The 27,843-nt window shown below is 43.1% G+C and overlaps 3 protein-coding genes across 5 annotated transcripts; 2 read left to right on the plus strand and 1 right to left on the minus strand.

The window, feature by feature from the left end:
* Positions 1-3,502: 3,502 nt before the first annotated feature.
* On the minus strand, positions 3,503-5,529 carry LOC117506173 (gap junction Cx32.2 protein-like). Its single transcript, XM_034165676.1, has 2 exons — positions 5,453-5,529; positions 3,503-4,640 (listed from the first exon to the last, which is right to left on the minus strand). Exon 2 carries the CDS (start codon positions 4,629-4,631, stop codon positions 3,876-3,878), a length of 756 nt encoding a protein of 251 aa, XP_034021567.1. The 5' UTR covers positions 4,632-4,640; positions 5,453-5,529; the 3' UTR covers positions 3,503-3,875.
* Positions 5,530-5,663: 134 nt separating this feature from the next.
* On the plus strand, positions 5,664-27,588 carry LOC117506171 (gap junction Cx32.2 protein-like). 3 transcript variants are annotated; one of them, XR_004559393.1, is made up of 4 exons: positions 5,664-5,773; positions 5,897-6,930; positions 12,606-12,608; positions 27,472-27,588. XR_004559393.1 is itself a non-coding variant. In XM_034165675.1 (2 exons), the coding sequence occupies exon 2, from the start codon at positions 5,899-5,901 to the stop codon at positions 6,676-6,678; it is 780 nt and encodes a 259-aa protein (XP_034021566.1). In that variant the 5' UTR covers positions 5,673-5,773; positions 5,851-5,898; the 3' UTR covers positions 6,679-7,272. The 3 variants fall into 3 exon arrangements, 1 of the variants encoding a protein (XP_034021566.1); XR_004559394.1 differs by lacking the exons at positions 5,664-5,773; positions 5,897-6,930; positions 12,606-12,608 and adding exons at positions 7,560-7,570; positions 22,947-22,954; XM_034165675.1 differs by lacking the exons at positions 12,606-12,608; positions 27,472-27,588 and having other exon boundaries at positions 5,673-5,773; positions 5,851-7,272.
* LOC117506170 (gap junction alpha-1 protein-like) lies at positions 11,280-22,141 on the plus strand. The gene is given in 5 exon segments (XM_034165674.1): positions 11,280-11,419; positions 20,591-20,843; positions 20,845-21,232; positions 21,235-21,261; positions 21,264-22,141. Coding segments are annotated over 4 exon segments (1,164 nt in total). The 5' UTR covers positions 11,280-11,419; positions 20,591-20,606; the 3' UTR covers positions 21,776-22,141.
* Positions 27,589-27,843: the final 255 nt, after the last annotated feature.

The following is a 27,843-nucleotide window of genomic DNA, read 5'->3' on the forward strand; positions in this document are numbered from 1 at the left end:
CATGAAATGTTATGAATCATTTATATTTTGACAGATATCGCAGATGTTTTTCTTCCTGGTATCTGTACAGTTCTGTTTGTGTGCAGAGCAGCTTAACTTTCTTTTTCTTAATTGACTTCATTTATAATGCGCTTTTCCATCTATATCACAAGCTCAAAGTGCTTTACAATGGTGCCTCACATTCATTCAACACACGCACACCGATGTCAGGGTGCTGCCACACAAGGTACTCACGACACACCAGGAGGGATTAAGGACCTTGTCCAAGGGCCCTTAGTGATTTTCTGGTCAGATGGGGTTTGAATGGTAAATGGACTGCATCAGTCCATTTACCATCAAGTGCTTTACAATTATGCCTCACATTCACCCCAATGTCAGGCTGCTGCCATACAAGGCGCTCACTATACACCGGGAGCAATAGGGGATTAAAGGCCCTTGCCCAAGGGCCTTGCCTTAGTGATTTTCCAGTCAGGCGGGGATTTGAACCCATGATCTTCTGGACTCGAGCCCAACACCTTAACCACTAGACCATCACCCCCCCCGGGTTTGAACCGAGGATCCTCTGGTGTCAAGCACATGCTGAACCACTGGACCATCACCTCCCCTTTTTTAAATACGAACCTCCGTCCCTTCTGTCCAGTTCTTATGAACAGTTGTGTGCTGATGGATTTGCTCATCTGTTCATAATCACGCCATCCAGCTGGCGAGAGGGTCGAGGTCCCACACAAGTCAGGTCCTTTTGTTTTGTTGTTGTAGCCAATATCGTTGCCATGACAATAACTACGCTCAATAAATAATTATGTTAATTCACAAAATTCTGCTTTTTTAATGGTGTGACTTTAGGAAGGACAATCAATAATTAAATTTATTTCCATTTATTTTAATTTATATAGTGCCAAATCACAACAAAGTTACCTCAAGGCGCTTCACACAGTAAGGTCTAAACTTACAAACCCCCAGAGCAAGAACACAGGCGACAGTGGTAAGAAAAAAACTCCCTCTGATGATTGGAGGAAGAAACCTCAAACAGACCAGACTCAAAGGGGTGACCCTCTGCTTGGGCCATGATACAGACACAGTTGACAAACAAATATACGGGAAAAGTTTCTGGTGCACAGGACAGGAGGGTTACAGAAACAGACACCACACCCATCTCTGGATGGAGCTGCACCTCAAACAGAGAGAAAAAACAGAATCAGGCATCAGAAAGACAAATACAGTATAATTTGTCAGCATTAAACAACAAGAAAAACAGAAGAAATACTAAGGTGATCACCGGCCACTAGCCCTAAACTTCACTAACAGACCCAGACTTTAGATGAAGTCCGATCATCAGTAATAATCAGTAATCATCATTCCATGTCATTAAAGACCAAATAAAAACGAGTCAGCGATCAATAAAACATTTATTGATAGTAAAGAAACCCAGGGGGCGGGCCACAAGAGCACATGGTGGTCCAGACTTGGTGACCTGGTTCTGAACCACAGAACCAATGTGTTCTGCAGGTCGACTCCAAAGAGGGAACCTGGGTCACAGTTTGTGGTTTGTCCATGTGAAATATTGATTAACGGTTCGTCTGAACTGATACGTGTGAGAATTATTCTACAGTCATGAAATTACAATGACAGCAAAATGTTTTACATCAGCATTAAAGTTTGTAATTCTGTTACCATTGAATGTCCAAACATCAGACTGAGTTTGTTTTTAATGTTAAAAACATAAAATCACCTTTATCTTTCCATCCAACTGAATTTTTTCAAACTTCCACAAAAGAAAATACATTCTGATCTGAAAACTTTGTTCCGTGGAGGGGTCACAGATTTATTCAGTTTCCATCAGAACTTTGACAAACATTCTTTTCTGAAGCAAATGTAAATGTTGAATTGTGATTATTTTTAATAAAATGTAATTAGTTTTTATGCGTCTAAAGTTTAAACGCGGACTCTTTTCAGAACTTTCCTGTGAAGCTTTTTTCTTTTTGTGCAGCAGCAGTTTGATGTGTCAGGAAGTCTGCAGTGGATGTTACACAATTCTTAAACACTTAAAAACTCTAAAATTTTTATTAGAATAGAATTTGACAAACTGGGAATGTGATGAGACGTCAAACATCAGAATATGTTTAATCCACAGTTGACCTGGACACACTGAAGTCAGTCCATTCTGAGACAGTCCAAAAACATCCAACCACCATCACTCCACAAATGCTTCTTGAAATGTATCAATCATGTCTGATCACTTAACCTCTGACCTCCACCGCTTCTTTCTGAAAGGACGTCACTATTGATATGGGACCACACACAAACCGCCAATTATTCATGCAACACCCCTTTAAACTACCCAACGCAGTTTTGAGCTTGATGTTTATAAGCTGCCTCCTGTACAACTTTGTCATCCGGATTTTCCTCTTTATCTCATGATAATCACGGCGATTTGTCATCTGAAGCCATACGATCACACGGCGATTTGTCATCTGAAGCCATACGATCACACGGCGATTTGTCATCTGAAGCCGTACGATCACACGGCAATTTGTCATCTGAAGCCGTACGATCACACGGCGATTTGTCGTCTGAAGCCGTACGATCACACGGCGATTTGTCGTCTGAAGCCGTACGATCACACGGCGATTTGTCGTCTGAAGCCGTACGATCACACGGCGGTTTGTCGTCTGAAGCCGTACGATCACACGGCGGTTTGTCGTCTGAAGCCGTACGATCACACGGCGGTTTGTCGTCTGAAGCCGTACGATCACACGGCGATTTGTCGTCTGAAGCCGTACGATCACACGGCGATTTGTCATCTGAAGCCGTACGATCACACGGCGATTTGTCGTCTGAAGCCGTACGATCACACGGCGGTTTGTCGTCTGAAGCCGTACGATCACACGGCGGTTTGTCGTCTGAAGCCGTACGATCACACGGCGGTTTGTCGTCTGAAGCCGTACGATCACACGGCGATTTGTCGTCTGAAGCCGTACGATCACACGGCGATTTGTCGTCTGAAGCCGTACGATCACACGGCGGTTTGTCGTCTGAAGCCGTACGATCACACGGCGATTTGTCATCTGAAGCCGTACGATCACACGGCGGTTTGTCATCTGACGTCTGTGATCGCACCGCGGTTTGTCCTCTGACGTCTGTGATCGCACCGCGGTTTGTCATCTGACGTCTGTGATCGCACCGCGGTTTGTCCTCTGACGTCTGTGATCGCACCGCGGTTTGTCATCTGACGTCTGTGATCGCACCGCGGTTTGTCCTCTGACGTCTGTGATCGCACCGCGGTTTGTCCTCTGACGTCTGTGATCGCACCGCGGTTTGTCATCTGACGTCTGTGATCGCACCGCGGTTTGTCCTCTGACGTCTGTGATCGCACCGCGGATTGTCATCTGACGTCTGTGATCGCACCGCGGTTTGTCAATCTGACGTCTGTGATCGCACCGCGGTTTGTCCTCTGACGTCTGTGATCGCACCGCGGTTTGTCCTCTGACGTCTGTGATCGCACCGCGGTTTGTCCTCTGACGTCTGTGATCGCACCGCGGTTTGTCCTCTGACGTCTGTGATCGCACAGCGGTTTGTCCTCTGACGTCTGTGATCGCACCGCGGTTTGTCCTCTGACGTCTGTGATCGCACCGCGGTTTGTCCTCTGACATCTGTGATCGCACAGCGGTTTGTCCTCTGACATCTGTGATCGCACAGCGGTTTGTCCTCTGACGTCTGTGATCGCACAGCGGTTTGGATACTGTATCAATAACCACTTTGTTTCTGAAAATCTTTCGTTGTTTCTTTTGACGCGCACGGTTACTTTTACATTAATGATTTATAAGGACTTTAGTGATTGACTGTTTTAAGCAGGGTTCATAGTGACGCTTCATTCGTCAGCAAACCATGACTTGCTCTGTTGCTTCATTGAGGTGGTTCTGTCTCCAGGCAGCAGATCCACTGTTCCTCCTCCTTCCTTTGAGTTTCATCGTCATTAGGTGGAACAGCTCCACAATGTTGAGGAGCACAGAGATGCCAGCCACTGCCAGCATGAACACGATGAAGATGCTTTTCTCAGTTGGCCGGGTTATGAAGCACTCGATGGGGAACCTGCAGGGGTAACCCCCGTACGTGATCTTCAGTGGCATGAGGATGAAGCCGTAGAGGTAGTACTGACCCACAATGAAGGCCACCTCCAGAAGAATCTTGAAGAGCACCTGCACCACATAACTGACCAGCAGGGAGCCCTTCAGCTGCACGTTGCCAAGCTGGTCTGAATATTTTGGAAGTTTGATCATCCCCATCAGCTCGGTTTTCTGCTCCAGGCGTTTTCTCAGTTTGTTTTCTCTGCGGATCACAAGCAGGATGTGGCCGAGATAGATAAGTGTCGGCGTGGACACGGTCAGGATTTGGAGGACCCAGAAACGTGTGTGGGACATGGGGAAGGTCTTGTCATAGCAGGCGTTCCTGCAGCCAGGAGACTTGGTGTTACAGTCCATCTTTTCCTGTTCATCACCCCAAATGGAATCCACGCCTGTAGCCAGGATGAAGACCCTGAAGAGGAAGAGAACGCTCAGCCACACCTTCCCCACCACCGTGGAGTGCGACTGGACCTTGTCCAACAAGGAGGCCAGCTGGGACCAGTCCGCCATGATGACAACCTGCATTCCAGAGGAGAGACACAAAGACAGAATATGGACGACAGCAGAACTGATCCACACTAAAAACAGGTGCACATGGCTCCACTTTAAAGTTTCACTCGTTAAACCTTTCATGAGTCCACGTCGCCTAAAATAGCCCCTCCCACTTTGCCACCTGTTTACAGTGACATCATCGTCACTTGACCAGTTGAGAATTTAGCAGAAGGTTCTGAGTACAAGACCACCCATATCCGTTCTCCATGTACTGTGAAGTTGCAGCTTCACCTTGGATCTGCTGTGGCAACCCGAGACAAAATGAGAGGAGCTGAAAGAACTTATTTTCACAGTGACATCATTGTGGGTGGAGCCAGCAGAAATTACATGACAACTTTAAACTGGAGACATGGTTGTCACGGGGGGGGGGGGCTGTTTTCTTCTTTGTGACATCATAAGGCAAATTTTTGTTTGATGGTTTAAGAAAGAGATAAAAGGAGAATGAAGTGGAGATGTTAAGACAGATGACCTCGTAACCTCTACTGCCCTCTGTGGGTCAGTGGATGTTACAAAACGACCGCTGATGTAAAAACAGTGCCATCGTGTTACAGTTTAAACTTCAAACAGGAAGAGATAAAATTTGACTTAGTTTGATGTTTCTGAAAATAAATTCATTTCAAATCCACTCTACTACAGGAAACAGGAAATTTAGTCTCATCAGAGACAAAATCAAACAGCCTGATCAAACAAAACTACAAACTGACAACTATGATTGATTACAGATTCATTTTGGTAAGTTACTGTCGTCTGAGGTCACCTGAACGTGGGTGGAGTCTTACCTGAGGATTGACAGGAGCTCGTCACGTCCCTCTGATGGATTCACACTGACGCCGTCACATCGCTTTAGTCCTGAAGGAGCTGCTGCAACACGTTCTGATTGGTCAATGTGGTCTGTGGGCGTGGACTGTGTAGGTGGAAAAGAGTCCTAAAGGTCATCACGTGGTTCTGAACAGGAACTAAAGTTTCATCATCAAAATTTGGAGGTTTTCAGAAGAAAGAAGAAGTGAGCAACAGACGGACGTGAACGTGAACACGGAGCTGGACCAGCCCAAACCAGCCGGACTGAGCCGGATCAGCTTCTGGCATCTGACACTGGACAGGTGAGTCCAACAGACCTTCATTGTCTTCAAAGTAACCTGTTTAGTGTTGTAACTTGGAGACTTGATGTTGTAAGCAGAACCCTCCAGACGTCCCTGTCTCCTCTTCTACCGCTCTGGTTCCAGCCATGGGGGACTGGTCCTACCTGTTGGCACTACTGGATAAGGTCCAGTCTCACTCCACAGTGATCGGGAAGATCTGGATGAGCGTCCTCTTCCTCTTCCGGATCTTCATCCTTGGTGCTGCCGTGGACAAAGTGTGGGGAGACGAGCTCTCTGAGTTCTCCTGTAACAACCTGGAACCAGGATGTCGGCACGCCTGCTACAACTGGATGTTCCCCATCTCCTACCTGCATTACTGGCTACTGCACATCACCTTTGTGTCCACGCCCACCCTGGTGTACCTGGGCCACGCAGTGCACACTGTGCACAAAGAGAAGAGGCTGATGCAGCAGAAGTACACCGACAGCAGAGGGAAGGTGAAGATCACAGGAGTCCTCTTCATCACTTACCTGTCCCAGCTGGTCATCAAGATCCTCCTGGAGCTCGCTTTTACTGTGGGTCAGTACTACATCTTCGGCTCCATTTTTGTGGTTTCCTATTTCCACTGCACTCAGACTCCACCGTGCGCCTTCAACGGAGCCGAGTGTTACATATCACGGCCCACGGAGAAGACCATCTTTATCATCTTCATGCTGGTGGTTTCAGGTGTTTCAATGCTGCTCAGCATTGTCGAGATCTTCTATTTGCTGTGCCAGAGAAACAGAGAACGCAGGAAGCGGCTCAGAGCTCAGCATCAGCTGCTCAGCATCCAGCAGAACCCGTCCAGCCAGCCGGGCTTCGCCATGACGGTCCTCCAGACCCACACTTCCTGTCCAGCAGTGAAGAGAAGAGCAGCTGAAGAATGAACCTCATCAAATACACCCAACAAAAAAAAATGCTCTGACTTTTCAGGTGAAATCTTAAAGTAAGGAGGAGGTGACAGTCAGGAGGTTCAGTTTGTGTGGAAAAAGAGCTTAAAACACAATCAGGTAAAAAAAAACAAAAAAAAAACAGTTACCAGACAGACATGTCACAAGTTGTTTGGACATTAGTTTTAATGTGAATAATGAAAATATAAAGTTTAAGGACTTGTTTTTGAACTTTAGATTGATTGTTTTGTGGATTTATTAACCTTCACAGTTTAAGATAAGATGATTGTCACAGCTTTGACCTGACTTTTATTGTGAAACTCCTCACTTCCTTTTTGTGCCTGCCTGTCCCTGATTGGACTCCCCTGTTTTTACACCTGTCTGCCCTTTGCTGCTGATTGACAGGTTATTTTCATTCAGAGCTGGTTTTTGGTTTTCAGACCTTGTTTTCTTGAATTTTCTGATTTCCTGAATTTTTTATTTCTGATATTTTTCAGTGAAACTGATCAAACTGAGCAGTAAAATGTTTCTGCTGGAGGGTGCTTTTATTGTTTCAGTGAAAAGTCAGAAAATATAAAGTTTCCTATCAGTCATCAGTCGATTTAATCAGCAAATTAGACAAAAACCCAGTGTGGTTTGGGGGAGGGACCTGAAACTTTAAAGTGTTCATGCAGTTGATCATTTGATTATTGATTACAGCTTCGTTTGTGTTGATCTTATTTTGAACCTGATGACAGCTGTGATGACTGAACTGATTGATTATTGGCTTTATTTTGTGACTGAAATGTTTGAGCTAGCTTAGCTAGTTAGCACGTAGCTTCTAATCACATGACTGAATGAGCTCCTTTTTGGGAAAAGCTGTAAGATGATATTTCTTGATTAAATGATTGTATTTGTCACTTTGGTGTTTGTGTGTGTGACTGACTCCACATTGACCCTTTTTAAAAAAAAAAAAAAAATTCACACTTTATTCAGAAGATGAACATTTCAATTTTTTTTTCAATTTATTTTCATTTATATAGCACCAAATCACAACAGAGTTGCCTCAAGGTGCTTCACACAGGTAAGGTCTAACCTTACCAACCCCTAGAGCAACAGTGGTAAGGAAAAACTCCCTCTGAGGAAGAAACCTCAAGCAGACCAGACTGAAAAGGGTGACCCTCTGCTTGGACCATGATACAGACACAAATTACAGAAATAATTCACAGAACAATTCACAGACGAATATACAAGAAATCTACTGGCGCACAGGACAGGAGGATCACCAACACAAATACAACTCCCATCACTGGATGGAGCTGCACCTTAAACAGAGAGAAAAAAAAATCAGGCATCAGAAAGACAAAAAATACTGTATAATTTGCCAGCATTAAACAACAAGAAAAACAGAAATACTAAGGTGATCACCGGCCACTAGCCCTAAACTTCACTAACAGACCCAGAATTTAGGTAAAGTTGAGGCCGCGGCACGCTGCGTTTACTAATAAAATGAATTAAAAGAGTAAAAAGCGTAAAACAAAACTACCAGTATGCTGCCATATGAAAGGGAAAATAAGTGCGTCTTAAGTCTGGACTTGAAAATCTCCACAGAATTTGACTGTTTTATTGATGCAGGGAGATCATTCCACAGAACAGGGGCACGATAAGAGAAAGCTCTGTAACCCGCAGACTTCTTATTCACCCTAGGGACACAAAGTAGTCCTGCACCCTGAGAACGCAACATCTTTAAACAGAACAAAATGTCAGAGCTATATGACGGGAAATAAAACAGGAAAATAAAAGATCATTTTAAACACAAGTGATTTTAAAAAAGATACATTTCAAAATCACTGGTTCACCTGAAATGAGTCAAAATGCTTGTTTTGATTGCTTTTATTGTTATGAAGTTCTTTAATTGTGCTATGCTGTAAAAGACCTCGACAGAAGTGTTCAAAGTTTAGTTTGGAGGCTCCATCTTGTTTTATGGATATGAAGTTTTTCCCAGGAGGACTAGAAGCTGGACAAAATAAATGATGTCATCAATCAATCAATCAATTTTTTTTATATAGCGCCAAATCACAACAAACAGTTGCCCCAAGGCGCTTTATATTGTAAGGCAAGGCCATACAATAATTATGTAAAACCCCAACGGTCAAAACGACCCCCTGTGAGCAAGCACTTGGCTACAGTGGGAAGGAAAAACTCCCTTTTAACAGGAAGAAACCTCCAGCAGAACCAGGCTCAGGGAGGGGCAGTCTTCTGCTGGGACTGGTTGGGGCTGAGGGAGAGAACCAGGAAAAAGACATGCTGTGGAGGGGAGCAGAGATCGATCACTAATGATTAAATGCAGAGTGGTGCATACAGAGCAAAAAGAGAAAGAAACAGTGCATCATGGGAACCCCCCAGCAGTCTACGTCTATAGCAGCATAACTAAGGGATGGTTCAGGGTCACCTGATCCAGCCCTAACTATAAGCTTTAGCAAAAAGGAAAGTTTTAAGCCTAATCTTAAAAGTAGAGAGGGTGTCTGTCTCCCTGATCTGAATTGGGAGCTGGTTCCACAGGAGAGGAGCCTGAAAGCTGAAGGCTCTGCCTCCATTCTACTCTTACAAACCCTAGGAACTACAAGTAAGCCTGCAGTCTGAGAGCAAAGCGCTCTATTGGGGTGATATGGTACTACGAGGTCCCTAAGATAAGATGGGACCTGATTATTCAAAACCTTATAAGTAAGAAGAAGAATTTTAAATTCTATTCTAGAATTAACAGGAAGCCAATGAAGAGAGGCCAATATGGGTGAGATATGCTCTCTCCTTCTAGTCCCCGTCAGTACTCTAGCTGCAGCATTTTGAATTAACTGAAGGCTTTTCAGGGAACTTTTAGGACAACCTGATAATAATGAATTACAATAGTCCAGCCTAGAGGAAATAAATGCATGAATTAGTTTTTCAGCATCACTCTGAGACAAGACCTTTCTGATTTTAGAGATATTGCGTAAATGCAAAAAAGCAATCCTACATATTACATACAGGGCTTCCTTGAGCAGCCTGGTAGGAATGGGGTCTAATAAACATGTTGATGGTTTGGATGAAGTAACTAATGAAAATAACTCAGACAGAACAACCGGAGAGAAAGAGTCTAACCAAATACCGGCATCACTGAAAGCAGCCAAAGATAACGATACGTCTTTGGGATGGTTATGAGTAATTTTTTCTCTAATAGTTAAAATTTTGTTAGCAAAGAAAGTCATGAAGTCATTACTAGTTAAAGTTAATGGAATACTCAGCTCAATAGAGCTCTGACTCTTTGTCAGCCTGGCTACAGTGCTGAAAAGAAACCTGGGGTTGTTCTTATTTTCTTCAATTAGTGATGAGTAGAAAGATGTCCTAGCTTTACGGAGGGCTTTTTTATAGAGCAACAGACTCTTTTTCCAGGCTAAGTGAAGATCTTCTAAATTAGTCAGACGCCAGACAGAAGTCAGACTACCAGCGCAAGAATTTTAGCTGAGGAAGCTTGTGTGATTAGAAGTGAAATATCCTCGCGTCAAGCAACCCAGTCCAGTTGAAGATTCAAGCTTCTCTACTATGGAAACCACCTGGACAACTGAGAGCCAACACAGAAACTTTGTGAACAGCCTTTGGAAAATTGGAAAAAAAAAATCCCTATCCTTTACCATTGAATGAATTTTCAAAAATTCATAACTGTCAGAAAAGACTGAATTTCTTTCATGTTTGAGAGCGTTATGTAGGATGGCATCCGGTTTGATTCAGATCTGATTGTGGATTTTGTAGACATTTGAATTTAATATTCTGTCTCAATCAAAGTGCCTTAATCACTCTCATGTTTCTGGATTTACTGACACCAACAAAACTGGATGGAGGTTCCACTTTTATGCCTGTTTGTCTTCCAGTTATCAGTCAGAAACCAAGTGGCAAAAAGCAGTGACACGTTGTGCATCACAGCAGAGAAAACCACCGTCTGTGAAAATGATCTGAAAAAGAATTCAGAAACCAAAAAAGTAAAACAAAAACTAAACTAAACTCATCCTCCTGACATTTATCACATCTGATTCATCTTATGAAAAGTCACTTTGAACACGACTTTGACCTTGAACATTTTTTCCGAGGTCAAATTTGTACCAGCGCGGTGTCCTGACGTCATTCAGTCACATGACTTGCAAAGACGTGTAATGCTTTATTTCTGCCAGTCGGTGGCGCTGCATGCTGACTAGTTTTTTGACGCTTTCTTGACATGTTCGTCTGAAAAATAATTTAAAGTTTTTAAGACTTCAGCGCTTCAGTACGACGTCAAAGCTTCAGAACAATAAGAAATAAAAGAATAATAATAATAAAAACAGTAAGTGACTAAGTTAAACACTTTATAATAATTAATCAAGATGCTGACACCCAAATAAAACAAAATCTGTTTTGATAACAGAGGAAGAAAGTTGATATTTGGTTAATTAATAAAGAAAAAAAATACGAATCTGAATATTATGTAAATAATTTCTGCTTTTTCTTTGATCAATTTAAGTTGATTTTTCTCTCTCCCTTTATTTTCCTGTGTGTGGACCTGCGGTCCGGGACGGACCGGGTCTGGGTCCTGACGTCGGGATCAGGTGACCTGCTCCTCTGACGGGACTCTTATAAGGGAACTTTGACAAGTTGGACTCAGTTTCCTTCTGGTCCCAAAGTCGGATCTGCGAGCTGCAGAGGTCCGGACAGAGTCCCGTGGGCCCCCGTGTCTGTCCCCGTGTTTTTCCAGGTAAGACTCAAAGTTTGATCCACTTTATCTTCTGCGCTTTGTGACGTTTGTCAGCTCAAAGTCATCGAAGATTAAAGGAACCGAGCTTTTCTTTCAAACAGACAGACGACAGATTTTTAAAATTTACGCCATCAAAGCCGCAAAAGATCCGAACTTTGGACCCGAAACCGCCAAGAAGTAACACTTTATCGTCATTATTATTATTATTATTATTATTATTATTATTATTATTATTATTATGTGCAGACAGTTTGATTATTTTTTAGAAGGTGTTTCTTTTCTATTCTTTTGTCCCCCGGTGGTTTGGGTCTCGGACCCCCGGCGCTCGGACGGCGGGACTTTATGTTTCCGCTCCAAACTTGTTCAGTCTGTGATTTCAAGTTCGGCTGTCGGTACAATCCGGGTCTCAGGTTCTGGTCCACAGAACTCATCACTAAATTTAAAGATTCTTTTCTTCGAAGTTTTCTCTGTTATTCGAACTCCAACCGGTCCGGTCCAGATCTGCTGAAATGAGTCATTTAAAAATTAAAAATCAAGATCAAACACACACTTGGTTTCTTTTTTCTTCATCAGCATTTTTATTTGAACTAAAGACATGCAGGTCAGGTGGACTGGAAACTTGATAACTGTCCAGGTCTCCCTTGAAAAAGTGATCTCGATCTCAACGGAACTAACCTGGTTAAAGAAAGATTAAATAAAAAATCAAATAAAATAAAACTATGTTGTAGTTCGAAGCTACAAAGCATTGTAACTAATATTATTCATGAGATTAGTTTGAGTTAATGATCCCGGTAACCCTCTCTGTAAGATGTTCTGACATGTTTGGCTCCAAATTCAATCAAACATAGATAATTTGGATAACACTATGTAACAAATTGTTATTTTGGTTTTGTTCCTGGGTACACAGTGTGTTTTCTTAACCTGTTATGCCTTAAATAAATAGAAAATAGCTGTTATTCCACAGAAACTTTGCTTCTGTGATCAGGAGAATATTTTGAAATTTGTCTGTTTTCAAGAATATTCTCGATTCGCCTTCACTACTACTGAGTAGTTTTCTAGAATATTCTTGAACTGCTAGAACTGTCCAGAATTTTCTAGAAGTTTCCAGAATTATCTAGAAATTTCAGGAAACTTTTAGAACTTTCTAGAACGTAAAAAAAAAAAAAAAAAAAAAAAAAAATCAAAGTTTGTGCTGAATGTAGTCATTTTTCCATAGACTTTAGACATAAGCTGTTGAAATATAACACTTAGAAGCCAGGAACAAAAATTGTGTTACATAGTGTAATTTGTAGTTTTCTTGGGATTCTGTTTTTTACTGATTTCTCATAAATTATTCTGTTTAAAAGAATAAATGAAGAACACATTCTGCTTTCCTCTGTTTTCAACAATATTCTTTCACAATTTTACTTTCATTCACTTGTCCATTTTTGGCATGGTGGCTTAGCGGTTAGCACTGGTGCCTCACAGTAAGAAGGTCATGGGTTCGCTTCCTTTCTGTGTGGAGCTTGTATGTTCTCTCCGTGTCTGTGTGGGTTTTCTCAGGTTTCCTCCCACTATAAAAACCCACTTATTTAGGGTCTGCTCCTTTCTCTGCCCTTGAGCAAGGCAGCATGTCTACATCTGGAGTTGGTCCCCGGGCACCGGACTGTGGCTGCACACTGCCCCTAGTGGTTGGATTGTGTCTGCCTGTAATTAGGATGGTTAAATGCAGAGGACACATTTCATTGTATGAATACACTGTAAAACATTGCAGCCTCTCAACTCAACACAACTTTATTTATAAGGCAAAGTGTGTGTACATAAAGGTCATAAAAACCACAAAACAACCCAACAACAATAAAAACAGAAATAAACAAGCAAAAACAACTAAAACTGAGCAAAGTCTCATATAGTGTTAAAAGCCAATGAATAAAAGTGGGTTTTAAGATCAGTTTTAAAAGCAGTGAAGTGGCCAAATGTGCAAAGGTAAACCATTCGGGGTTTTCACGTATCCCATAATCCCTTGCGCGCCAGAGAGTCACTGCAGTCAAACATCATATAGAGAATCCACACAATGACAATTGTAAATTAATATTATACTACAAAAATGTCATTTTTTATGCTTTTTGTCACATTAATAAGAGACTGCTGCATGATACCCTGAAAACCTGCTAAAACAATTATAACAAAAAATCTGTCTGTTATGTTTAATCTGCATGGAATTTAATAAACGCAAACCAAATTTCAGACATATTATATATATTAGTCTGGAACAAAGAGGACAAACAGTGTTGTAAAGAACAATAAGACGTTAAAGAGCAAACTTCACTTTCCCCCAGAACGACATGATCAGGAAGCGATTGTAGCTCACAGCAGCTCCCATTGAAAATAACGGAGAGACAGACTGTGATTCTCACATGTTTACATAAAATAAACACAATAACAACGTCTATAAACCCAGAGAATATATTCACGAGAGTTTTAGGCACAATATAAAAATAGTTTTATGTTGTGATATTAATGGTGTTGTCTGTGTGCAGCGGTTAAAGTGCAGCGTGATCAGAGCGTCTCAATGCAGTGTTACTGAGACCTCGCAGCGCGGCGACTTCTCCGAGGTTTTGCGGGATTTGAAACCTGAAAAGCCTCAATTCCAAATTTTTGGAGCTGCAACAGAAAAGCTCTATCCCCTCTGAGCATTCACTTGGACCTCAGTACCTCAGATGATTAGCTGACTGGAGGCACCGTGCAGGGGCATAGGGGTGAAGCACCTCATAGAGGTAGGGTGGGGCAGGCCATTTAAAGATTTAAAAACAAATAAAGGAATCTTCAAATGAACTCTAAAATGCACAGGCAGCCAGTGGACGGAGCCAGGACATGTGTAATGTGCTCCCTCTTTCGTACTCCAGTTAGCAGACGAGTGGCTGCATTCTGGACTAACTGGAGACATGCAAGGGAGGACGGGCTAACTCCAATTACAGTAATCCAGCCGAAAAGTAATGAAGGCACAGATTACTGTTTCTAAGTGCTGATGTGCGAGAAAAGCCTTCACCTTAGCAAGCTGCCTAAGGTGATAGAAACTAGACTTAACTACTGCACTAATTTGGTGTAGAGGGGGTCTGGTTTGGGAACCACAGAATCTGGTCTCTGCTGTTTGCGGATGATGTGGTTCTGTTGGCTTTGTCAAATCAGAACCTTCAGCATGCACTGAAGCGGTTTGCAGCCGAGTGTGAAGCGTCTGGGATGAAAATCAGCACCTCCAAATTCAAGGCCATGGTTTGAATTTGCTTTCAAGTATCTTGGGGTCTTGTTCACGAGAGAGGGATGGATGGAGCGTGAGATCAACAGACGGATCGGTGCAGCGTCTGCAGTGATGCGATCTCTGTATCGGACCGTCGTGGTGAAGAGAGAGCCGAGCAGGGGGGCAAAGCTCTCGATTTACCGATCGACCGAACCCTCACCTATGGTCATGAGATTAGCTCATGACCCGAAAGAACAAGATCGCGAGTACAAGTGGCCGAAATGAGTTTCCTCCGCAGGGTGGCTGGGCACTCCCTTAGAGATACGGTGAGGAGCTCAGTCACTCGGGAGGAGCTCGGAGTCGAGCCGCTGCTCCTCCACGTCGAAAGGAGCCAGCTGAGGTGACTTGGGCATCTTTTTCAGATTCTCTCTGGACGCCTCGCTGGAGAGGTGTTCCGAGCATGTCCCATCAGGAGGAGGCCCCGGGGAAGACCCAGGACATGCTGGAGGGACTACGTCTCACAGCTGGCTTGGGAACGCCTCGAGGTTCCCCCAGAGGAGCTGGGAAGGTCTATGTGGATTGGGAGGTCTGGGTGGCTTTGCTTGAGCTGCTGCCCCCGCGACCTGACCTCAGATGAAGTGGAAGAAAATGGATCGATGGATGGATAGAAAATTTAGGGCCATCCAGGCCTTAATATCCTGAAGGCATAACAGCAGAAGTCTGAGCAAAAAGGCATCACTTTTCCTCAGGGGGACATATAACTGGCTGTCATCAGCATAACAATGAAAACGATGCCATGTCTTCTGAGGATAAACCCTAGCAGAAAGCAATATACAGGGATAGGAAAAGCAAGGGTCCTAAAATTGAACCCTGTGGGAACCCGTGTAAGAGTGGAGTGGAGGAAAATTTACAAACCCCAAGACCAACGCTCATAGTCCTGTCTGTTAAGTAGGACCTGAACCAGTCCAGGGCACTACCACTAATGCCCACTAGATGCTGCAGATGATGTAACAAAATACTGAGGTCTACAATATCAAAGGCAGTGGTCAAGTCAAGCAGGACAACAACATAACTGTCACTATCATTTGCAATTAAAATGCCATTAAAATGTATAAATGGCAGTTTCTGTGGTATGCAATGTTTTAAAACCAGACTGAAAAACCTCCGTGATGTTGTGTTCATCAAGGAAAGGTTTTACAACCCCAATTCCAGTGAAGTTGGGACGTTGTGTGAAATGTAAATAAAAACAGAATACAATGATTTTCAAATCCTCTTCAACCTATATTCAATTGAATACACCACAAAGACAAGATATTTAATGTTCAAACAGATAAACTTTATTGTTTTTGTGCAAATATTTGCTCATTTTGAAATGGATGCCTGCAACAGGTTTCCAAAAAGCTGGGACAGTGGTATGTTTACCACTGTGTTACATCACCTTTCCTTCTAACAACACTCAATAAGTGTTTGGGAACTGAGGACACTAATTGTTGAAGCTTTATAGGTGGAATTCTTTCCCATTCTTGCTTGATGTACGACTTCAGTTGTTCAACAGTCCGGGGTCTGGGGTCTGGGGTGTTGAACTCAACTTGAGTTCAACACCCAAAACTTGTAAGAGCTCTTTATGTTAAAGAGAGGTAGCAAGTGGACATAACTAAATGAGGCTGCAATGTTTTAGAGTGTATGTACAATGACAATAAGGCTCTATCATAATAATAATAATAATAATAATAATAATAATAATTATTATTATTATTATTATTATTATTATTATTATTATTATTATTATTATTATTTTCTGAACATTATTTCACTTCAGGGTCACGGGGGGGGGGGGGGGCTATCTCAGGCTCATTATTTGATCTGCTAAACATGCTTATGATGTCAATCAATCAATCAATCAATCAATTTTATTTATATAGCACCAAATCACAACAAACAGTTGCCCAAGGCGCTTTATATTGTAAGGCAAGGCCATACAATAATTACGTAAAAACCCCAGTGGTCAAACGACCCCCTGTGAGCAAGCACTGGCTACAGTGGGAAGGAAAAACTCCCTTTTAACAGGAAGAAACCTCCAGCAGAACCAGGCTCAGGGAGGGGCAGTCTTCTGCTGGGACTGGTTGGGCCTGAGGGAGAGAACCAGGAAAAAGACCATGCTGTGGAGGGGAGCAGAGATCGATCACTAATGATTAAATGCAGAGTGGTGCATACAGAGCAAAAAGAGAAAGAAACAGTGCATCATGGGAACCCCCCAGCAGTCTACGTCTATAGCAGCATAACTAAGGGATGGTTCAGGGTCACCTGATCCAGCCCTAACTATAAGCTTTAGCAAAAAGGAAAGTTTTAAGCCTAATCTTAAAAGTAGAGAGGGTGTCTGTCTCCCTGATCTGAATTGGGAGCTGGTTCCACAGGAGAGGAGCCTGAAAGCTGAAGGCTCTGCCTCCCATTCTACTCTTACAAACCCTAGGAACTACAAGTAAGCCTGCAGTCTGAGAGCGAAGCGCTCTATTGGGGTGAAGTTAAAGGAATACCCGGCTCAATAGAGCTCTGACTCTTTGTCAGCCTGGCTACAGTGCTGAAAAGAAACCTGGGGTTGTTCTTATTTTCTTCAATTAGTGATGAGTACTAAGATGTCCTAGCTTTATGGAGGGCTTTTTTATAGAGCAACAGACTCTTTTTCCAGGCTAAGTGAAGATCTAAATTAGTGAGACGCCATTTCCTCTCCAATTTACGGGTTATCTGCTTTAACCTGCGAGTTTGTGAGTTATACCACAGAGTCAGGCACTTCTGATTTAAAGCTCTCTTTTTCAGAGGAGCTACAGCATCCAAAGTTGTCTTCAATGAGGATGTAAAACTATTGACGAGATACTCTATCTCACTTACAGAGTTTAGGTAGCTACTCTGCACTGTGTTGGTATATGGCATTAGAGAACATAAAGAAGGAATCATATCCTTAAACCTAGTTACAGCGCTTTCTGAAAGACTTCTAGTGTAATGAACTTATTCCCCAAAATATTAAGAAATGATCAGACAGAGAAGGGAGTTTTCAGGGAATACTTGTTAAGTCTTCAATTCCATACCATAAGTCAGAACAAGATCTAAGATATGATTAAAGTGGTGGGTGGACTCATTACTTTTTTGAAGCAAGCCAATTGAGTCTAACAATAGATTAAATGCAGTGTTGAGGCTGTCATTCTCAGCATCTGTGTGGATGTTAAAATCGCCCACTATAATATCTTACTCTGAGCTAAGCACTAAGTCAGACAAAAGGTCTGAAAATCACAGAGAAACTCACAGTAACGACCAGGTGGACGATAGATAACACAAATAAAACTGGTTTTGGGACTTCAATTTAGAGGACAAGACTAAGAGTCAAGCTTTCAAATGAATTAAAGCTCTGTCTGGGTTTTGTATAATCAATAAGCTGTAATGGAAGATTGCTGCTACTCTCCGCCCCGGCCCGTGCTACGAGCATTCGACAGTTAGTGTGACTCGGGGGTGTTGACTCATTTAAACTAACATATTATCCTGCTGTCACCAGGTTTCTGTTAGGCAGAATAAATCAATACGTTGATCAATTATTATATCATTACCAACAGGGACTTAGAAGAGAGAGACCTAATGTTTAATAGACCACATTTTAACTGTTTTAGCTGTGGTGCAGTGAATGGTGCTATATTATTTTTATAGATTTTTACTGGTTGTTGGTAGTCTGGGAGCAGGCACCGTCTCTACAGTATTGTTCTTTTAATGGTCAACTAGTCGCCACCTGCAGAAAATGAAGGTGAGCTCAGCCAAATGAGGAAACAGAACAACCAGCAACAGAAAGCAAACCTCAGAGGTGATCTGGGTCATAGGGCGGGCTGGTTGGTGGGCAGCATGATGGCTTAGTGGTTCGCAATGATACCTCACAGCAAGAAGGTTGTTGGGATCACGTCCTGTCCTTTCTGTGTGGAGTTTGCATGTTTCTCCTTATACCTGTGCATCTCTTCAACTGGAGTTGGTCCCCGGGCACCACCCTGTGCATCCAGAAAGTATTCACAGCACTTCCCTTTTTTACATTTTGTATTATGTTACAGCTTTATGCCTAAATGGAGGAAAATTCATTTTTCCCTGAAAATTCTACAACACAATACCCATAATGACAATGTAAATTTTTTTTTTTGAGATTTTTGCAAATTTATTTCAAATTTTAAAAAACTAAGAAATCACATGTACATAAGCAATCTCACAGTCTTTGCCATGAAGCTCAAAACTGAATCTCAGGTGCCTCCTGTTTTCACTGATTATCCTTGAGATGTTTCTACAGCTTAATTGGAGTCCACCTGGGGCAAATTCAGTTTGATTGCCACAATGATTTGGAAAGGACACACACCTGTCTACATATAAGGTCCCACAGTCAGAGCACAAAACAAGCATGAAGTCAAAGGAATTGTCTATAGATCTCTAAGACAGGATTGTCTGGAGGCACAAATCTGAGGAAGGGTACAGAAACATTTCTGCTGCTTTGAAGGTCCCAATGAGCACAATGGCCTCCATCATCTGTAATTGAAAGAAGTTCAGAACCACCAGGACTCTTCCTAGAGCTGGACGCCCGTCTAAACTGAGCAATCGGGGGAGAAGGACCTTAGTTTTTTCTTACACTGTTGCTCTTGGGTTGGCAAGGTTAAACCTTCCTGTGTGAAGCGCCTTGAGGCAACTCTGTTGTGATTTGGTGCTATATAATGAAAATAATTGAAAATTGAATTGAAATTAGTCAGGAGGGTGACCAAGAACCAGATAGTCACTCTGTCAGAGCTCCAGCATTCCTCTGTGGAGAGAGGAGAACCTTCCAGAAGGACAACCATCTTTGCAGCAATCCACCAATCAGGCCTGTATGGTTAGAGTGAACAGACGGAAGCCACTCCTTAGTAAAAGAAATCCTGGATGAAAACCTGCAGGAACTGGGAGACTAGTCAGGATGAGGGAAAGATGAATGCAGCAATGTACAGAGACATCCTGGATGAAAACCTGCTCCAGAGTGCTCTGGACCTTCAGACTGGGTTGACGGTTCATCTTCCAGCAAGACAATGACCCTAAGCACACAGCCAAGATATCAAAGGAGGTGGCTTGAGGACAACTCTGTGAATGTCCTTGAGTGGCCCAGCCAGAGTCCAGACTGAATCCAACTGAACATCTCTGGAGAGATCTGAAAATGTCTGTGCACCGACGCTCCCCATCCAACCTGAGGGAGCTTGAGAGGTGCTGCAAAGAGGAATGGACCAAACTGCCAAAGATAGGTGCACCAAGCTTGTGGCATTCAGATCAAGAAGACTTGAACCTGGAATTGCTGCAAAGGTGCATCAACAAATATTGAACAAAGGCTGTGAATATTTATGGACACGTGATTTCATAGTTTTTTATATTTAAGAAATTTGCAGAAATTTATTATGGGTGTTGTGAGTCAAGTTTTGAGGGTAAAATGAATTTACTCCATTTTGGAATAAGGCTGTAACATAACAAAAGGTGTAAAAAGTGAAGCGCTGTGAATACTTCTGGACGCACCGTATCGTGGCTGCACACTGCCCCTAGTGCTGGATTGTGTCTAACTGTAATTAGGATGGTTAAATGCAAAGCACAAATTTGGTTGTATGAATGTACAATAAGGTCAATATTAATGATGGTCTGGTTGTCGGCAGGGACGTTGAGTTGATCTGGTCCATAATGAGACAGAACAGTGGGTGTTTTGCAGAAGGTCGTTTTTTTAATCAGAGGTCTTGACACAGGAGGTGGTTTTGCTGCTGATCCAGATCGGTGTTCTTTAATCAGTATTGGGTTTCATTTTTTCCGTGTGCCCTTTAACCTCGTCAGTTAGCATCAGTGGACGTTCTCACACTGTGAAACAGTTTTTACAGTCTTTGTCTTTGACATGTCTGCTGACCCTAACCTTCTGTTTCTGTCACATGATGCAGCTAACGCCCCCTGAGGATGGGTGACTGGAGCGCTCTGGGCCGTCTGCTGGACAAGGTCCAGGCCTACTCTACGGCCGGAGGAAAGGTTTGGCTGTCAGTCCTCTTCATCTTCAGGATCCTGGTCCTAGGTACGGCTGTGGAGTCAGCCTGGGGAGACGAACAGTCTGCCTTCAAATGTAACACCCAGCAGCCTGGCTGTGAGAACGTGTGCTATGACAAGTCCTTCCCCATCTCCCATGTCCGCTTCTGGGTTTCTGCAGATCATCTTTGTGTCCACGCCCACGCTCCTGTACCTGGCTCACGTCTTCTACCTGAACAGGAAGGAGCAGAAGCTGAACAGGAAGGAGGAGGAGCTCAAAGCGGTGCAAAATGACGGCGGCGATGTTGACCTGCCGCTGAAGAAGATCGAGATGAAAAAGTTGAAGTATGGCATTGAGGAGCATGGCAAAGTGAAGATGAAAGGAGCCCTGCTGAGGACCTACATTGTCAGCATCTTCTTCAAGTCTCTGTTTGAGGTGGGCTTCCTGGTCATCCAGTGGTACATGTACGGCTTCAGTTTGAGTGCCGTCTACACCTGTGAGAGGGCGCCGTGTCCCCACAGGGTGGACTGTTTCCTGTCTCGCCCCACAGAGAAGACGGTCTTCTCATCTTCATGCTGGTGGTCTCGCTGGTCTCCTTGTGCTGAATATCATCGAGCTGTTCTATGTGTTTTTTAAGAGGATCAAAGACCGCGTGAAGCGCAAGCAGCAGCCACCCTCTACCCCGGCGGAGGCACCCTGAGCCCCACCCCCAAAAGACCTCTCCGCTGCCAAGTACGCCTATTATAATGGCTGCTCCTCCCCCTCCGCCCCGCTCTCACCCATGTCACCCCCAGGCTACAAGCTAGCCACGGGGGAGCGGGGAACCGGCTCGTGCCGCAATTATAATAAACAGGCAAACGAGCAAAACTGGGCCAACTATTCCACGGAGCAGAACCGACTGGGTCAGAATGGTGCAGGAAGCACCATCTCAAATTCCCACGCTCAAGCCTTTGACTTCCCTGACGACACCCACGAGCACAAGAAACTGTCTTCGTCCTCGGCGGGACACGAGCTGCAGCCGTTAGCGCTGATGGACGCCAGGCCCTGCAGCCGAGCCAGCAGCCGCATGAGCAGCCGAGCCAGGCCGGACGACCTGGACGTGTAAGAGCTGCGCCCGCCGCCACTGAGTCAGGAAGCACATAGGTTTATAAAGAAGGCGGGGCTAACCTCAATCACTGTCTTCAGATTAGTCAGAGAGACGGTAACACTTGTTATGTAACACTGTCAAAAAGGTACAAACGTGTGTGGTGACTGTTGCTGTAACCTTTTAGTGGGGCTAACCAATCAGAGAACAGTAAGAGTCCTTCAGATCAACAACACGCAACCACAGTGCTGACGAGGTCACGTCAAAGCAGAAATCGCCTTCTTTACAACCCGAGTCTTGTTTCTGTTCTTACTTTACTCCTGATGGTGTTTGAATGGCTCTGATCAGCCGCTGTGTGGGTCGACCGCCGACCATCTGGTCTCAGCCGTCTCGTGGCTCAAACCACGACTGCCTAGTCTCATGAACGGCGGCCATCTGGTCCAATCCACCGCCACGTTTCAATAATAGCTCTAAATCAGTGTTTGTCAACCCTGATGCTTTGGAAGCCAAAGTTCCCCTTACCAAAAAATAGTACTGATAAGTATATAAAAAGTAAACTGGAAGTATACTTGAAACATACTTGCATGTACTACTTTTTGGTAAGGGTCTGCACATTTTCCAGCTCTATCTGCACATAATCAGCCAAATCAGACCAGTTTTCCAGCTGTTGTTAGCTGAAGACACCTGAGTGACTGAGCTGATCTAGTCTGAGTAGAATCTGGACAAACTAGAAAATGTGCATTGCTTTGGGTCCAGAGTACCAGAAATGGGAAACACTAATGACAACTGGTGGTATAGCGACTTGATGCAGGAGCATAGTCCAACGTCTTAAGGCCAAGGTCAGCAGCTTCTGTCTGCAGAACCTTCATGTGAAGGACTTCTGGCTGCTCAGAGCGCCGATAAATTTGTACACTTTCACCAAAAATGTGGCTTAATGTGGATTAAGAGATCTGTTAAGTATGGGTCCAATCAAAGATGAGATTAGTAGTTGTAATTAGTAGTAGTTTAAATGAGGCAACACCCCCGAGTCACACTAACTGTCAGAATGCTCGTAGCACAGGCCGAGGCGGAGGATTAGCAGCAATCTTCCATTCCAGCTTATTAATTAATCAAAAACCCAGACAGAGCTTTAATTCATTTGAAAGCTTGACTCTTAGTCTTGTCCATCCAAATTGGAAGTCCCAAAAACCAGTTTTATTTGTTATTATCTATCGTCCACCTGGTCGTTACTGTGAGTTTCTCTGTGAATTTTCAGACCTTTTGTCTGACTTAGTGCTTAGCTCAGATAAGATAATTATAGTGGACGATTTTAACATCCACACAGATGCTGAGAATGACAGCCTCAACACTGCATTTAATCTATTATTTGACTCTATTGGCTTTGCTCAAAAAGTAAATGAGTCCACCCACCACTTTAATCATATCTTAGATCTTGTTCTGACTTATGGTATGGAAATAGAAGACTTAACAGTATTCCCTGAAAACTCCCTTCTGTCTGATCATTTCTTAATAACATTTACATTTACTCTGATGGACTACCCAGCAGTGGCGAATAAGTTTCATTACACTAGAAGTCTTTCAGAAAGCGCTGTAACTAGGTTTAAGGATATGATTCCTTCTTTATGTTCTCTAATGCCATATACCAACACAGTGCAGAGTAGCTACCTAAACTCTGTAAGTAAGATAGAGTATCTCGTCAATAGTTTTACATCCTCATTGAAGACAACTTTGGATGCTGTAGCTCCTCTAAAAAAGAGAGCTTTAAATCAGAAGTGCCTGACTCCGTGGTATAACTCACAAACTCGTAGCTTAAAGCAGATAACACGTAAGTTGGAGAGGAAATGGCGTCTCACTAACTTAGAAGATCTTCACTTAGCCTGGAAAAAGAGTCTGTTGCTCTATAAAAAAGCCCTCCGTAAAGCTAGGACATCTTACTACTCATCACTAATTGAAGAAATAAGAACAACCCCAGGTTTCTTTTCAGCACTGTAGCCAGGCTGACAAAGAGTCAGAGCTCTATTGAGCTGAGTATTCCATTAACTTTAACTAGTAATGACTTCATGACTTTCTTTGCTAACAAATTTTAACTATTAGAGAAAAAATTACTCATAACCATCCCAAAGACGTATCGTTATCTTTGGCTGCTTTCAGTGATGCCGGTATTTGGTTAGACTCTTTCTCTCCGATGTTCTGTCTGAGTTATTTTCATTAGTTACTTCATCCAAACCATCAACATGTTTATTAGACCCCATTCCTACCAGGCTGCTCAAGGAAGCCCTACCATTATTTAATGCTTCGATCGTAAATATGATCAATCTATCTTTGTTAGTTGGCTATGTACCACAGGCTTTAAGGTGGCAGTAATTAAACCATTACTTAAAAAGCCATCACTTGACCAGCTATCTTAGCTAATTATAGGCCAATCTCCAACCTTCCTTTCTCTCAAAATTCTTGAAAGGGTAGTTGTAAAACAGCTAAACTGATCATCTGCAGAGGAATGGTCTATTTGAAGAGTTTCAGTCAGGTTTTAGAATTCATCATAGTACAGAAACAGCATTAGTGAAGGTTACAAATGATCTTCTTATGGCCTCGGACAGTGGACTCATCTCTGTGCTTGTTCTGTTAGACCTCAGTGCTGCTTTTGATACTGTTGACCATAAAATTTTATTACAGAGATTAGAGCATGTCATAGGTATTAAAGGCACTGCGCTGCGGTGGTTTGAATCATATTTGTCTAATAGATTACAATTTGTTCATGTAAATGGGGAATCTTCTTCACAGACTAAAGTTAATTATGGAGTTCCACAAGGTTCTGTGCTAGGACCAATTTTATTCACTTTATACATGCTTCCCTTAGGCAGTATTATTAGACGGTATTGCTTAAATTTTCATTGTTACGCAGATGATACCCAGCTTTATCTATCCATGAAGCCAGAGGACACACACCAATTAGCTAAACTGCAGGATTGTTTTACAGACATAAAGACATGGATGACCTCTAATTTCCTGCTTTTAAACTCAGATAAACTGAAGTTATTGTACTTGGCCCCACAAATCTTAGAAACATGGTGTCTAACCAGATCCTTACTCTGGATGGCATTACCCTGACCTCTAGTAATACTGTGAGAAATCTTGGAGTCATTTTTGATCAGGCTATGTCATTCAAAGCGCATATTAAACAAATATGTAGGACTGCTTTTTTTGCATTTACGTAATATCTCTAAAATCAGAAAGGTCTTGTCTCAGAGTGATGCTGAAAAACTAATTCATGCATTTATTTCCTCTAGGCTGGACTATTGTAATTCATTATTATCAGGTTGTCCTAAAAGTTCCCTAAAAAGCCTTCAGTTAATTCAAAATGCTGCAGCTAGAGTACTGACGGGGACTAGAAGGAGAGAGCATATCTCACCATATTGGCCTCTCTTCATTGGCTTCCTGTAATTCTAGAATAGAATTTAAAATTCTTCTTCTTACTTATAAGGTTTTGAATAATCAGGTCCCATCTTATCTTAGGGACCTCATAGTACCATATCACCCCAATAGAGCGCTTCGCTCTCAGACTGCAGGCTTACTTGTAGTTCCTAGGGTTTGTAAGAGTAGAATGGGAGGCAGAGCCTTCAGCTTTCAGGCTCCTCTCCTGTGGAACCAGCTCCCAATCAGATCAGGGAGACAGACACCCTCTCTACTTTTAAGATTAGGCTTAAAACTTTCCTTTTTGCTAAAGCTTATAGTTAGGGCTGGATCAGGTGACCCTGAACCATCCCTTAGTTATGCTGCTATAGACTTAGACTGCTGGGGGGTTCCCATGATGCACTGAGTGTTTCTTTCTCTTTTTGCTCTGTATGCACCACTCTGCATTTAATCATTAGTGATTGATCTCTGCTCCCCTCCACAGCATGTCTTTTTCCTGGTTCTCCTCCCTCAGCCCCAACCAGTCCCAGCAGAAGACTGCCCTCCCTGAGCCTGGTTCTGCTGGAGGTTTCTTCCTGTTAAAAGGGAGTTTTCCTTCCCACTGTAGCCAAGTGCTTGCTCACAGGGGGTCGTTTTGACCGTTGGGGTTTTACATAATTATTGTATGGCCTTGCCTTACAATATAAAGCGCCTTGGGGCAACTGTTTGTTGTGATTTGGCGCTATATAAAAAAATTGATTGATTGATTAGCTCGATGACAAAACTTCAACCCGATCTCACGGCAGTTCATGATGACATAAGGAAAAATAAATGAATCCATGGTTCATCATACAGTCACAAAAATGAGATGCTTTTTGTGATGGGGCACGAAATGACTCAGGGAGTCTGGGTGGTTTTGGTTCGAGTTAGGAGAAGGGGTAGGGTTAGAAATAGAAAAAACTGCATCACGAAAATATCACTCATTTCGTGACTGGGGCACGGAAAAAGCGCGAGACTGGGTTGCAAAAATTCCAACTAAAATATTTTGTACATAATAACAGCTGACTTCCCGCCATCAAACCACACATACGTTGGGTCGTAACATCAGTGGTCGTCGGGTCAAACAGAGGGAGGAGCCTGTGGTACTGATGTGCCGTTGTTAGTACCAGATCCGTACTACCTGCCAGTTCCAGCTGGACAACACATGTGCAGAATGGGTCTGGCAGGTGGTACGGATCTGGTACTTACATGGACCATAGAGCTTCTTCTTCTTCTCTGTCTGGGCTCTTTGTGCTCTTGTGAGATCTAAGTCACATGTAGCGCCCTCTAAAGGACATTTTTGCAGCATACTGCTTCTTGATTGATTTTTGCTTCATCTCCAAAAACAATCCGTCACTTGAGCCAGAAGTCCACAAAACTGGACATCATGGAGTTTGTGGAATCAGGAGCAGGAATTCCGACCAGTTATTCACGTTTTACGTTTTCCCTCAAAGTCCCAGAATGCATCACTGTGACATTTCGGGGAGACCCTGACTGGTTTTGGAGGCGGTGCTGTGAAGGAATTTCTCTTTCAGGTGTTCATCAGGCCGAAACCCGCGGGACTGAAAATCAAACCACTGGTTAGCTTTAGCTAACAGGTCAACGTGGGCTTAATGTTTCAAAGAAACCAGCACTGACTGTGTGAACGCGACAGGTGACCCTCCGGCTGCAGGGTCATGTGTCTGCTATGTCACACTCCGTCCACACAAGGCAGTCAATGGTTATCTGACAGGAAGAGTAACAACGATCAGATGTGCATGTGTTTGAAGATGAGACTGAATGGAAAAAACACAGAAACAAGGTTCAGTGTGTAAACGGTGAACAAGCCCTTTCTGTCAGACCGACTTCATGTTTGAAAAAAGCTGAATCAGTATCACAGAGTCTTCTTCAGGTTACATCAGGAGTGAATTCATTAAAGGTGCTATGAATAACTTCATGCCACTAGGTGTCGCACTAAGACACAGGCCAAACAGACCAAAACTCGGGCTTCCATTAAGCCACTCCCCCACACCTATATTTCTTTATTCAGCCAAATTGGTATGACTCCAAAAACCAGCAGAGTAATGGCTTTTTGACGTGCGCTAAATGTGCACGTTCGGCCCGTCTGTGTGAACAAGGAACAGAAAAGCTCCGATTCCAGCACACACAGAGGGGGCGTGGCTTCATCCTCTAAGCTGCTACAAGCTTCAGTGGGAAACATCAAATTGCTGATGTTTATAGCACCTTTAATAACTGAACATGTGACTTTGATGTGATTGAAGAGCAGCTGGAAGTTAAACTGACTTGAGTTAATATCCATGCACGCGCAGCGCTCCGCCACTGAGAGGAAAATTTGACTACTAGTGAATATCTGAGAGAAAAGACGTTCAAACACCCCACAAACGCGATATTTATTGACAGTAAAAGTGATTTTCTTTTCCTGGTAAACTTTGAATTTCTGTGCTCTCATGTTGTGCTTTTCAGGCTCTTCTGGGATCAGTTCTTGATTAAAGGCTTTATTGCATCGTTCATTCAAATGGCTTCTTTCTCTTCCGGTTTTCCTGTTTTGGGTGAATGACTCATTTCTATTTTTGAATCTTTGCTGCTTGACCAATAGATGTTTAGTACTGTAAATCAAGCTAACTGTGTCACAATAAAATGTGAGTTTCTAGAAGACTGCT

Source organism: Thalassophryne amazonica, unplaced genomic scaffold, assembly GCF_902500255.1.
Source record: "Thalassophryne amazonica unplaced genomic scaffold, fThaAma1.1, whole genome shotgun sequence".
Taxonomy (NCBI): domain Eukaryota; kingdom Metazoa; phylum Chordata; class Actinopteri; order Batrachoidiformes; family Batrachoididae; genus Thalassophryne; species Thalassophryne amazonica.